The 13,280-nt window shown below is 41.0% G+C and overlaps 1 protein-coding gene across 2 annotated transcripts in view; it reads right to left on the reverse strand.

Annotated features, from left to right (window-relative positions):
• prrc2b (proline-rich coiled-coil 2B) overlaps positions 1 to 13,280 on the reverse strand; it is a 48,952-nt gene that overhangs the window by 6,703 nt on the left and 28,969 nt on the right. For both annotated transcript variants that reach the window (XM_081364643.1, XM_081364642.1), the window contains exons 19-28: positions 12,286 to 12,427; positions 12,122 to 12,198; positions 7,856 to 8,137; positions 7,267 to 7,368; positions 6,999 to 7,182; positions 6,476 to 6,570; positions 4,722 to 4,846; positions 3,235 to 3,472; positions 2,438 to 2,602; positions 2,018 to 2,097 (exon numbers count right to left, since the gene is read on the reverse strand). In XM_081364643.1, the coding sequence (XP_081220769.1) occupies positions 2,018 to 2,097; positions 2,438 to 2,602; positions 3,235 to 3,472; positions 4,722 to 4,846; positions 6,476 to 6,570; positions 6,999 to 7,182; positions 7,267 to 7,368; positions 7,856 to 8,137; positions 12,122 to 12,198; positions 12,286 to 12,427 (1,490 nt within the window). The remainder of the gene's footprint in view (positions 1 to 2,017; positions 2,098 to 2,437; positions 2,603 to 3,234; positions 3,473 to 4,721; positions 4,847 to 6,475; positions 6,571 to 6,998; positions 7,183 to 7,266; positions 7,369 to 7,855; positions 8,138 to 12,121; positions 12,199 to 12,285; positions 12,428 to 13,280) is intronic.

Below are 13,280 nucleotides of genomic sequence, written 5' to 3' on the forward strand. Positions count from 1 at the left end.
TGACAACCGCATTTAAATACAGGAGTGAAACCCCTAAATTATCACCGAGTGTCCGTACGAAACACGACTCGCTCCTGAAACTGCTATGATTGACACCATATCTGCTATTTTTGATCGAAGTGATGCTACAGCGACTTAAAGTCCCCCTGTGGTGGAAACCAAGCTTTTAATGTAGTTTATGTCTATGTGGTGTTTTTAATGTGCTTTAAGACACACCATGTGTAAGTTCATAAGTCGACAGCATTGCTGAGTATTTCCTCCTTAAAACTGCAGTGAACCAAAGACAGTCTCAAAAACACGCTTTGAAATCGCTGGTGTTTCTGACGTCACAAACTACCTTGTAACCAATCAGATCAACGTGTGATCGTCAACCAGTGGATCTCTGAGCTGAGGGAGTGAGTGGAGGCGGGGCTCATTCGCATATTCATGAGAAAAAACAATATGTCATTTTGGTGATCAAAGATGAGTTAAGAGATAAAATGATTGATACAGTGCAGGGTTTCTGCTGGGTTTGGACACTCAAATTTAAGACTTTTTAAGACCTTTTTATGACCATTATGATTGAAATTTATGACCTACACGAATTACGAAAAATGCATTAAAATTCCTTTCAAAAGTTTTTTTTTTTTTATTGACTTTCATTGAAAGTAACAAGATGTATTATTTAAATGCCTAAAGACAGCTCCAACGCCTTCTTACCCAGTGTGCAATATGCTTGATACTGATTATTTGCAACGGGCTTGAGCCAACTACTAAACACACCATCTTTGAGCCATGGCTCGTTAAATGTACACTTTCCCATTGTGATAGACCGGGTGATTTCAGTTAGGGCTGGGCAATATGGCCAAAGGCAATTATCACGATAATTGTTTTATATTAGTCAATATCGATAATTATCACGATAAATGTCAAATCTTTATTTCTTTCAAGTTTAAAGGCAGACTGTTGCTTCTAAGTGAAAGTTGTAGAAACCAGAGCGTTAATTGTGGTTTTAAAATAACTTTACTCTTTATTGTCAGAAAATATAATGACAAACACTTGCTAAAACAGGTGAACATTTCACAAATCTGAGGTAGGACATTCAAACATTTGTCATTTGTCCTTAACAAAATAAATATCTTTATTGGGAAAATAATTACTTAGTTTCTGCATGTGCTAATAGGGGTCAAGTCTTGAAACAGGTTCGTGTTGCCTAACTTTGATGGCACGCATCTTCAGGAAATGTATGAAAAACAGTAGCCTAAATACATTATTAAATACTGTAAATATTCCATTAGTCCTTTAATACATTATCAGCACTAATAATATAATAAAATTCAATATGTATATCCCACATGGTGCAGTTAATATTACTAGGCTAATGTTACAGTAAATCCATGGTAAATGACGGGAGATTGTAGACGGAAAAGCCTTCTGACTGTATCGTTCTGCAGAGTTTCTGCTGTTTGTCAGCGCTGCTTCATCTGCCTTTAAACTGGTTTAAATCACTGAGACAGTGTGTTCTTCGCTGAATTCAAGCACTTCTCACTGGATCTTGTGACCGAGACCGATCGGAGTAAACGCGTCAGTTCTACTAAGCTCGCGCTGCGCTGCCGTTTGGACTTGGAGCCGAGCGGGTAAATGGTCCGTGTGGCGCGCGGTTCACATGAGCGTTCCGCTTTTGGCGCATTTAACCTGTGCATTTAACATTATGCCGCCAGCGCATTTTCATGGGGGAAAAGGCAATGGTAGAACCAACGAATGAATGAGCATATTAATTTAAGACGTGCCTAAATGAAATTTATGACCTTGTATGGAAAATCCGGACGTTTTTATGACTTTTTATGACTCCGCGGAAACCCTGACAGTGGGACTTTAGCCACCATGGTCTGAAGACGATCTGAGCTAATTTTGGTGTAAACGACTGAACGCTGGGCGTACAGAACAGGATTAAGCACTAAAAGGTGAGGATTTAGCACAGTGTGTACGAGGCCTAATGAAGGCGTGTGACCTCCGGTGGAGTGTGTGAGGCGTTCACCTGTAGGAGCCGCTGGGGATTCCAGGCGAGTGATTGGGCTTCTCAGAAAACTGAAATCCTTTCATGTCCATCTGGGAAGGCTGCAGAACAAACAGAGTAAATAACACACAGGAAGACATCGAACACTGAGGGATGTTTACATGCATTAAAGTTTCCTCATGAAGCGAGTCTGGAGTAAAAGCATGTTATTAAATATTGTCTTTTGTCGGACAAGAGGTTCATAAAAGCTTCTCAAGTTTGACACACGTTAGTTTTTCAAATGCACGACTCAAACCCAGCGTTTCCTGAGCCGATCAATGACAAGCTGCGCATAACTAATGATCTCAGCATTTGCCATATCAAAACAGCGATTAATCGTGCAGCTCTAGTACATGCATTCTGAAGAATCCTGATGTTTCCCAGCATCCCTTGCTCCCTCACCTCTCTGCTGCTCATGATGGGCGGCTGAGACCCGGGAGGCATCATGCGCCGGGGAGCTCCTACGGACAGGTTCTGGTTCTGCTGGAGCTGGATGGACTGGGGCAGAATGAGGTGCTGCTGGGCCGAGCCGTAGCGCAGCTGAGACCCGGGCATGGGCATCGTCACCTGAACACACACACACACACACACACACACACAGTCAATAGACCTTAAGTCTTGCGAGACCTTATGGACATCTGTGGCCCTGGATCACGTCACCAGTCTCGAGTCGCACGGGTATATCTGTGGCAATAGCCAACAATACACAATATGGGTCAAAATTATCCATTTTTATTTATGCCAAAAATCATTAGGATATTCAGTTCCATGAAGATATTTAGTACATTTCCTACCGTAAATATATAAAACATGTATTTGTGTGAGTGAATGCAGCACAATCGCCAACATAAATGCACAACTTTAAAGGAGATTTGGTATATGGGCCCGTGTGTGTGTGTGTGTGTGTGTGAGTGAGTGAGTGTGTGAGTGAGTGAGTAAGTGTGAGTGAGTGAGTGAGTAAGTGTGTAAGTGTGTGTGTGTGTGTGTGTGAGTGTGTGTTGCAGGGCTCTTGCCTGTGTGAGCTGCGAGTCCATGAGCTGAGAGGTGCTCATGCCCGGCTGGTTCACGGGCCTCTGTGTGAGTGTGTAAGAGTGTGAGTGAGTGTGTAAGAGTGTGAGTGAGTGTGTAAGAGTGTGAGTGAGTGTGTAAGAGTGTGTGTGAGTGTGTAAGAGTGTGAGTGTGTGCTGCAGGGCTCTTGCCTGTATGAGCTGCGAGTCCATGAGCTGAGAGGCGCTCATGCCCGGCTGGTTCATGTTGCCGTCGTACACGAGCTGCTGGCTGCCGCTCATGGGCTGGTAATGGGATCCTGACGGCTGCTTCACCATCTCTGACGGCTGCATGCCGGGGAAGGCGGAGTACGGCCCTTTGAGGGGCGCTCCGCCAGAGAGCACCATGGGACTGGGCTGAGACAGGTTTGGGTGCATGTACACCTGAGACCTGCAACAGATTCAACAGAACAGGATTGGAACCAATGAACACGACAGCCAATCAGAGGCGTTTGAGTTTAGAATCTATTCAAGCAGCGCCATCTTTGATTTTGTTGTTATTTTATGTTTATTTTCATTCATGCAAGTACAATCAGAGTATATTTCAGTGCTCAATGCAATCACAAAGTGTCTTTACAAAAACAAATATGTACAATTACCTGATGTGTTTTACATATAAATTGTTCTCCAGATTTGTTAAAATTGTTTCAAAGTATATTTTTTCCCCCTTTTTACAAAAAAAGAGGAGAGAACGCATTACAACCTCAAGTGACTTTTTATATTATTATAATTATAATCTCAGCCATCTTTGATTTTTAATGGGAACTGAAGCAAGGCTGTGAGGGATAGACACACATCTCTTCAGTGAGTGGTGATGTTATCTTAATGTGTTTTTGGATTGTTCTGCTGACGAAAAAGCAAAAATATCTTTCCAAGGAATTGAAATAGATGATATAGGAGCTTTATACTGCTTTATACACTCTCTCCCACACAGCCTCACTCTCATAACGGTCATGGCGCTGCTCTGAATAAGGTCTATTCAGTTTAAAATGCATGGGCAAAATGTCAGGAGTGACGACCGTATTTAAATGTGCCAGTGAATCCACTAAATTGTCATTCCATGATTGACTCCTGAAACTGCCATGATTGACAGTTGTAAATCGAAATCAAATCGTGAAATCTGTCAATGCCCAGTACTAAAAAAAGTTGTGCTTATCTTTTATTTTCTCTAGACTGGATGTCAGTGTTAGTGCATGTTCTATTCAGCAGTTATTGATGCGAGCAGTCACATTTATCAGTTGTTTTCACCAAGTCTTTATGACGACGACTGCGTACACAAAGTGGGTTTGGGTATCGTTTGAATTTTAAAGATTCCGATTTCGATTCTGCTTATCGATTCCAATTCTTACCGATCCCTAATTTCGATCCCTATTATTATAGAGACGGCAGCAGGAATATTAGGCTGCTGTCACTTTAAGAGTTGCCCAATATACTGATAAACATGAAGAGTCTCTCGCGCTTGAATGGTTTAAAGTCATATTGAAATGCTCACAAAGGAACCGATAAGAGGAACCGAACTTTTACAAGTATCTGATTCCTGACCCTCAACTATTCGATTCCAGAATTGTAATTGATTTTCGATTCCCAGCCCTAATGGAAAGTGAAGAAGAGTAGCGGTAGTTCCTGTGGCGAGTGATTACCTGAAGGGAGGCATGGAGCTGAACATCTCCTGGGACTGAGAGACGGGCAGAGCTCCTCGTAGACCCAGCTGAGCCTGAGCCTGCAGAGACGTGTGCAGAGAGATGGGGATCTGCTGAGCGGTGGCCTGAACACACACACACGGACCCGATGAATCAACCCTATGAAGACTACTGTATCATATTTGATGCATATCTAAGGCCTCTAAATGATCAACATGAGCAAAATCATTGCTGTGTAACAATCTACTACAGTCCTTCTGTCATCTGATTGATAGTTTAGGCTTTTTTTATGTAACAAGTAAGATTAGAAGTAACATGAATTGCGTAATCAGATTACTTTGTAATAAGTAACGTTACAAGTAACATGAATTGCGTAATCAGATTACTTTATGTAACAAGTAACGTTACAAGTAACATGAATTGCGTAATCGGATTACTTTATGTAACAAGTAACATGAATTAAGTAATCAGATTACTTTATGTAACAAGTAACGTTACAAGTAACATGAATTGCGTAATCAGATTACTTTATGTAACAAGTAACATGAATTGCGTAATCAGATTACTTTATGTAACAAGTAACGTTACAAGTAACATGAATTGCGTAATCAGATTACTTTATGTAACAAGTAACATGAATTGCGTAATCAGATTACTTTATGTAACAAGTAACGTTACAAGTAACATGAATTGCGTAATCAGATTACTTTATGTAACAAGTAACATGAATTGCGTAATCAGATTACTTTATGTAACAAGTAACGTTACAAGTAACATGAATTGCGTAATCAGATTACTTTATGTAACAAGTAACATGAATTGCGTAATCAGATTACTTTATGTAACAAGTAACGTTACAAGTAACATGAATTGCGTAATCAGATTACTTTATGTAACAAGTAACATGAATTGCGTAATCAGATTACTTTATGTAACAAGTAACGTTACAAGTAACATGAATTGCGTAATCGGATTACTTTATGTAACAAGTAACATGAATTAAGTAATCAGATTACTTTATGTAACAAGTAACGTTACAAGTAACATGAATTGCGTAATCGGATTACTTTATGTAACAAGTAACATGAATTGCGTAATCAGATTACTTTATGTAACAAGTAACGTTACAAGTAACATGAATTGCGTAATCAGATTACTTTATGTAACAAGTAACATGAATTGCGTAATCAGATTACTTTATGTAACAAGTAACGTTACAAGTAACATGAATTGCGTAATCAGATTACTTTATGTAACAAGTAACGTTACAAAAAACATGAATTGCGTAATCAAATTACTTTATGTAACAAGTAACGTTACAAGTAACATGAATTGCGTAATCAGATTACTTTATGTAACGTAACGTTACAAGTAACATGAATTGCGTAATCAAATTACTTTATGTAACAAGTAACGTTACAAGTAACATGAATTGCGTAATCAGATTACTTTATGTAACAAGTAACGTTACAAGTAACATGAATTACGTAATCAGATTACTTTATGTAACAAGTAACGTTACAAGTAACATGAATTGCGTAATCAGATTACTTTATGTAACAAGTAACGTTACAAGTAACATGAATTACGTAATCAGATTACTTTATGTAACATGTAACGTTACAAGTAACATGAATTAAGTAATCATATTACTTTATGTAACAAGTAATGTTACAAGTATCAGATTACTTTTAGTGAGTAAAAGGCTTTTAGCGTAATTGTAGCCGCCTGATATCTGAGGTGCCAACACGTACCTGCTGGTAGCTCGGCTGCTGAGTCAAGGGCGGCACGAGCCGCGGCTGACTGGAAAACACATGACCATCCAGATACAGAGGAGGGATGTGACTGCCTGTAACACACACACACACACACCAGCACAGTATTTAGAGCCATACTCAATCACTGCACGCGACACAGAGTCTGAGAGACGAACGAGACGGCAGAACTTGCATTAGTGTTAATTTTGTCAGCTATTTTTACATTTAGTCTTATTTCTGTGTCAAATGTACTTTTTAGTTTTTATGATATTTAGTCAACCTTGCCCTGTTTTCATTCAGTCAAGTTTTCTTTTGATTTTCAAAGTTGATTTTGATTGTTTGATTCTCGATTTTGAATCAAATTTCAATTCGATATATGCATAGATTTGATTTTAGATTTGTCCACAGCGACCCGTTTCAGTGCATGCCTCTAAGTGATAATGAGCAACATCTTGTTATCGTCTCATCTTAGTCATGGAAGAAAAGGTTGTCAACTAATATTTTTCACCACTAACACTACCTTGCATGGAGACAGACGGAGCCACAGATGCCACGGGCATGGGTGGCATGGACACGCCACCGAAGGAGCTGTAGCTGACGGAGGAGCCCACGCTGCAGGCCGGCTGAGCTCCTGATCCCGATCCCGGGGAGCCCTGCTCCGGGAGAGCCTGGGAGTTTTCCCACGCCTTACGAGCCGACTCCATCTGAGGGCCACAGAGAGAGGCTGATGAGGAACATGTTAGGGATGGGCACGAGCAATCGGGAGGACGATATTCGGTCAGTGTTACCTTGAGCGTGAGATCTGCGCTCGGGAAGCTGATGGGATTGAGGTTTATTCCCGGCTGAAGATGGTCTCTCCGGAGCATCGGGATGGCTTGAGTCAGGCCCGCCTGTGAACACACAATGACAGTATAAACGCTCAACGCTTCTTTACACAAGGCAAGCACTGCTTTAGGAGCTAGGGGTGTGCGATATTGTCCGTCCTTCTGTTAGACTGTCTCACACATGAATTATGTTGAATATCTGTCAGCTGTTAAATTTAACTACACAATTAGATAATACCAGTTTAGCTCAACCAATCACCAAGCAATGCTTCATTGTGTTCAGTCTGTGTGTAAAAAGAGCATTAGCAATTAAAGACAAAACACTTCAGCAAAACATGATCAGCTCAAAGTGTTCGAATAATTTTTGGTCCCAAATTTTCACTGTATGAAGAATCTTTGGGTATATGTCAGTTTACTTTATTTTGCTCTCACTACTAACATAAATGAACTATAGTGTCCTGCACACACTAGTAAATAAATTGATATCCAGTGTCTGAAAAATGTTTGGTTTGACTGTTTATCGCACACCCCTACTAGGAGCTCATGTACGCACATTCCCAGCGAGCGCATCCTGGAGCTTGGTGACGGGGTTGGACACGGGAACCGGTGTGGATCCGGGAGGGAGGCTGAAGTCCGAATCCTTGGCGCTGACGCCGAACTCGATGGGCGGCACTGGAAGAACACCGTCCACGTGAAGGTCCACTCCGTTGACGGGGGTTATGGGTCCCTCGAGGCGCTCCAGGCCCTCGGAGCCCTTGCGGTTCTTCAGCGAGCGCTCGTTGCCGATGGGCCCGGGCTTGTGTTCTTTGCTCTGCTCGGGCCCGGCGTCTGAGTCCTGCAGGACAGAGGGGCGTTAGTCTCGGGATTGGCTCAGCGAATGAGGGATGCTGTATGCTAATCCTTAAATTTGGCTGCATTAACAGTTTAGCTTTCTTGTTTTGTTCCCCTCTTCACATTAATGTTACAGACTCTGTTATAACCTTATCCGTTCATAAAATTGGTCTAGAAAAAAGTATCGTTCAGGAACCGATATCGAAAGTCACGGTATCAGGATCAAACATTTTATATTCGATTCCCAGCCCAGATTCGATTCAACTGAGGCACCACACATTAAAGACACACAAAACCACACATTTATTGCTTGAATTCTAAAGCTGAGATTTTTTTTTTCAAATCAAAAGCATCAAAGAACAAAGTTTATTGCGATTATTGGATGGCAGGAGCTACAATTAATGTTTAGTGAAAACTAGGGATGTCCCGATACCACTTTTTGCAGAACGAGTCCGATACCGATACTTTGATTTTTGGTACTCGCCGATACCGATACCGTAAACCGATACCTGAATTTACACTGCATTTGTAATTTTTAAATGTATTAGTTGATAAACCAAAAGAATATACATCATATTAGTTTGCTTAATTTGTTCATCGAATTCAAATGTTCAAATGTTTGTCAAAACCAGTGAAATATCAATTATTTATTCCAATCTTGATACTACAACAAAAACTACCATCTTAATTAATGTGAATTTAAAACAAGTAAGCAGTCAGTAACAAAATAAGAACAAACAATCGAATTAGCAGTTAGAATTAGAGTTTTTCGGGTAGATCTAACAGGTACAGAAATTTGAATAAAGTAATCAAATGTGAAATAAAGCATATTCATTACTGTATAAATTATATATAGATAGATATTTTTGTAAAGTTGAAAAGGGTAGCCTATTTAGTCAAGAGCAGTGAGTAATTTCTTTATCCTTTGTGTGATTAACATTAAAACAAGCAGGTTTATTAAACTGCTGCCCCTTTAAGACCGAACGCACGGACCGCATTTGAACATGCTACGTTCATTTGAGATATAACCGACTTTGTTTACTATAGGATACTCGCCAAGACGGGCGTTTTTACCTAATTTTGTGTGAATTCGTCAGTACAAGTGCAAGACAATTTAATTCAGTATTCGCGCGCTAAGATGCTGGTTTGCGGGGCACGCGCTTTGGATGTTTGCGTTCATGGAACTTCTTGACCTGCACACGTCCTGTAATAATTAGGGCTGACTTCTAATAGTCGAGGATTCGACGATTCGATTCGGAGAGGTCTGATTCGACTATGAACCTCATAGTCGAATACATGGGCGTCAGTTTGGTTTGAAATGTGCTGGGGACAGAGACGCATTCGCATTTTCAGAAGGGCTGGGTACCATTTTTATTTTATTTTTTCGCTTTCGCGCAGGTCATGTTTTGAAAGACAATGTCCTGTAGCTTACTAATGTAAATAAATAAAAATGTATTCAAAAACCTGCTTCACGTTTTCAGCAGGGCTGCGGAGCGGCTGTAAGTTGACTCCACACGGTTCTCATGTGCGTTAAAAAGCTTTACGTGGTTTAATGTACCTAAACAATGATTACCAAATTCCCCTCTCATGTTGCTCCTCATAACCACTTAAAATGGTAAAAAAAAAAATCGAACCCAGTCCAATTATTATGGACGTTAACTGATATTAAGCGTTTCTGCTTCACATTTTCAGCAGGGCTGCGGACCGGCTGTGAGTTGACTCCACACGGTTCTCATGTGCGTTAAAAAGCTGACTCCACACGGTTCTCATGTGCGTTAAAAAGCTTTACATTGTTTAATATACCTAAACAACGATTACCAAATTTCCCTCTCATATTGCTCCTCATAACCACTGAAAATGGTCAAAAAAAAAATCGAACCCAGTCCAATTATTATGGACGTTATCTGATATTAAGCGTTTCTGCTTCACATTTTCAGCAGGGCTGCGGAGCGGCTGTGAGTTGACTCCACACGGTTCTCATGTGCATTAAAAAGCTTTACGTGGTTTAATGTACCTAAACTAGGGGTGCTTCTCAATATCCCTCCTCGTCTCCTCTCTCCTCCGTCCTCCATCCTATGACCCGGAAACCGATCGAGCTCAGCCATCTTGAAGGACATCTCAATTCTCTAATTGCACCGCGAGGAGTCAAAGATCGAGGAGTGAGGAGGCTTCCTGAGGAGTCATGAGCGAGGATACACAGGTGTATCCTATGCGGAAGAGTTTGAACGACTTAAACGTGACGCACGTCTAAATTCTCCTCCCCCTTCACATCGGTCACAATCATTTTAATGTATACTTTACCTTTGCAGTTTATATAAACCACACATCTCACATATTTCAACAGGGTATCTTGCTTTATTATTATTTATTATGAATTTCTTAAATAAACAAACTCCAACAACATAAGGGCAGATCCTTTGAGCGCTGCTGATGACGCGATGAAGTGACGCTCGAGTGATCAAGGATTCCAATGTATAAAAAAAAAGTTACATTCGATTCCTCCGTCCTCACGTCTTTTCCTTGCAGCCTTCCCTCGCATCCTACAGGGGGCGGAGCTGAGACGCGAGGAAAGGAAGCGAGGAAAGGAAACGAGGATGCACAAATAAGAAATGAGAAGCACCCAATGATTACCAAATTCCCCTCTCATGTTGCTCCTCATAACCACTTAAAATGGTAAAAAAAAAAATCGAACCCAGTCCAATTATTATGGACGTTATCTGATATTAAGCGTTTCTGCTTCACATTTTCAGCAGGGCTGCGGACCGGCTGTGAGTTGACTCCACACGGTTCTCATGTGCGTTAAAAAGCTGACTCCACACGGTTCTCATGTGCGTTAAAAAGCTTTACATTGTTTAATATACCTAAACAACGATTACCAAATTTCCCTCTCATATTGCTCCTCATAACCACTGAAAATGGTCAAAAAATCGAATCCAGAGTCCAATTATAATGGACGTTATCTGATATTAAGCGTTTCTGCTTCACATTTTCAGCAGGGCTGCGGAGCGGCTGTGAGTTGACTCCACACGGTTCTCATGGGCGTGAAAAAGCTTTACGTGGTTTAATGTACCTAAACAACCATCACCAAATTTCTCTCTCATATTGCTCCTCATGTTTATGAAATGTTATGATATATGTGTGATATATATGTGTTTTTTAGCTCTTTTGTTTGAAATGGAACAAATCTAGCTGCAATCTAAAAAAAAAAAAAAAAAGGTTCGACTATCAGTCGACTACGGAAAAATATAACGAATCAGATTCGACTATGAAAATCCTTAGTCGAAAACAGCCCTAGTAATAATGTAGGGAACCACTCGTTATACTTAAATCAGGTAACAGTTCATGTTTTACTTTACTTAAACGATTTAGTTTTCATCCAAATAACATGTGCTGAGTGAACGATCAGCAATCAAGAGCATTCAACAGAAGTGCGCTCGCTCGCTCTCTCTCGCTCTCTCTCTCTCTCTCTCTCTGGTCAGTTAACGTTAATAAGCTACATGCCTCGTTTTCTTTTCTTTGCCATTGACATCCGACTGAACAAACTTTCCACTGATGTCTGTTTAAAGGGATGTGCTCGACCAGCTCGCGCGTCTGTGCCGTTGTGCACTTAATCCACTGCGCGTTTTTCTCTTATCAGCTCGCGCACCACAGCTATGTTACTATACACACGCACCTTGTACGAACCCTGTGAAATGAGCCCAAACCGCCTACATTATACTTTCCTATGCCTCAGTCCGTTCACCTCCACAAAGCACTCGCGGCGGCCAGTTTCGTTTTGCAAAATGTACGTGGTATCGGTGCGTGGTATCGGCGAATTTTTATGAGTACGAGTACGAGTATATGAGGACAGTATCGGCCCGATCCCCGATGCCAGTATCGGTATCGGGCCATCCCTAGTGAAAACTGAAAACGATTCTTGGGATTTGATATCAACAACCCAGTCCTACAAAACTACCCAGAGCTTTTCATCAAGTAGAAAGACCTGCACCTCTGAATTGGGTTCGCTTCCCGTGTAGGAAACCTGCTTCGTCCACGAGTCTCCACCTGAGGACTGGACAGTCAGAGCTTCAGGAGGAAAAACAAAGCCATTAAGAATCATATGAGCTAGTCATCAACTTTATTACGGTCACACTACTTTCAGCTGTGCTTCACCTGTGCTGTTCGTCTCCCAGATCTCAGTTCCCAAGTTGTTGGCGGAGAGTGTTTCTTCGGGTTGCTCGATGGACATGCTGCCCTGCTTCTTGGCAAAACGGGGAGGCATTTTCGAAGCAATAGTTCTGTTCTTCACCGAACCCTTTAGGGGCACAAACACATTACCTTCAATATCCAGTCAAGTGGTACTTCATGCAGTTTTAAAGGTGCAGTCCGTGAGAATGACAGCTAGTGGTCAAAAATAGGTACTGCAGCGCAAATTCAAAATATCAGAGATGGTTGTTTCCCCGCCTCCTCAGACTCGACGCTCACGCGGGTTGCCAGTTTGAGGACACGCACCAGAACGAGAGCAACTTGATGCCGAGGAGACTTGCGTACGTTGAGGAGTTGATTTATCCGCGTTTAAAAATGGTCTCGTTCATAGAGATTTTTAGATGGATATCGAGGCTTTTTAGGTCGTGTGGAATCGGCAATCTCTGACCCAGTTTGTTTGCTCGTTTCCAAGGCTACTATACGCCGTTTCCCCCGCCAACTGGCATCCCGGGGTGTCGAAACACTATTGGCTGAACTGGCAGTGGGCGGAGTCACACAGACGAAAACATGGAACGTGTAAAATAATAAGTAAAATAACTGGCTGCAGAAGTGTTTTTCAGAGAAACAAGTATGTGAACTTAACATGTTTCCTAAATACAGAGTTCGTACAGATACGGTAAAAAGAAATTCCAGGACTTTTAAAGCACTACTTTTTTGGTTTGCAAAGACTACAATCACAGATCGCACTTATCAAACAATATCTTAAGTTTTTTTTTTACGTTTTTTTTTTTTTTAAACTCAAATTACAAATATAAGGTATCCAAAATACAACTTTCAACATATTTATTAATATATACATATATTTTGTATTTAAATAAGTCAAGCACTTTTTCAAGTACCTCTTCATAAATGTGGCTGTTTTCAAGGATTTTACAGGACTTAAATTTCAAAAAGTCAAATTC

This window comes from Scardinius erythrophthalmus (genome assembly GCF_964197995.2).
Source record: "Scardinius erythrophthalmus genome assembly, chromosome: 5".
Taxonomy (NCBI): Eukaryota; Metazoa; Chordata; class Actinopteri; order Cypriniformes; family Leuciscidae; genus Scardinius; species Scardinius erythrophthalmus.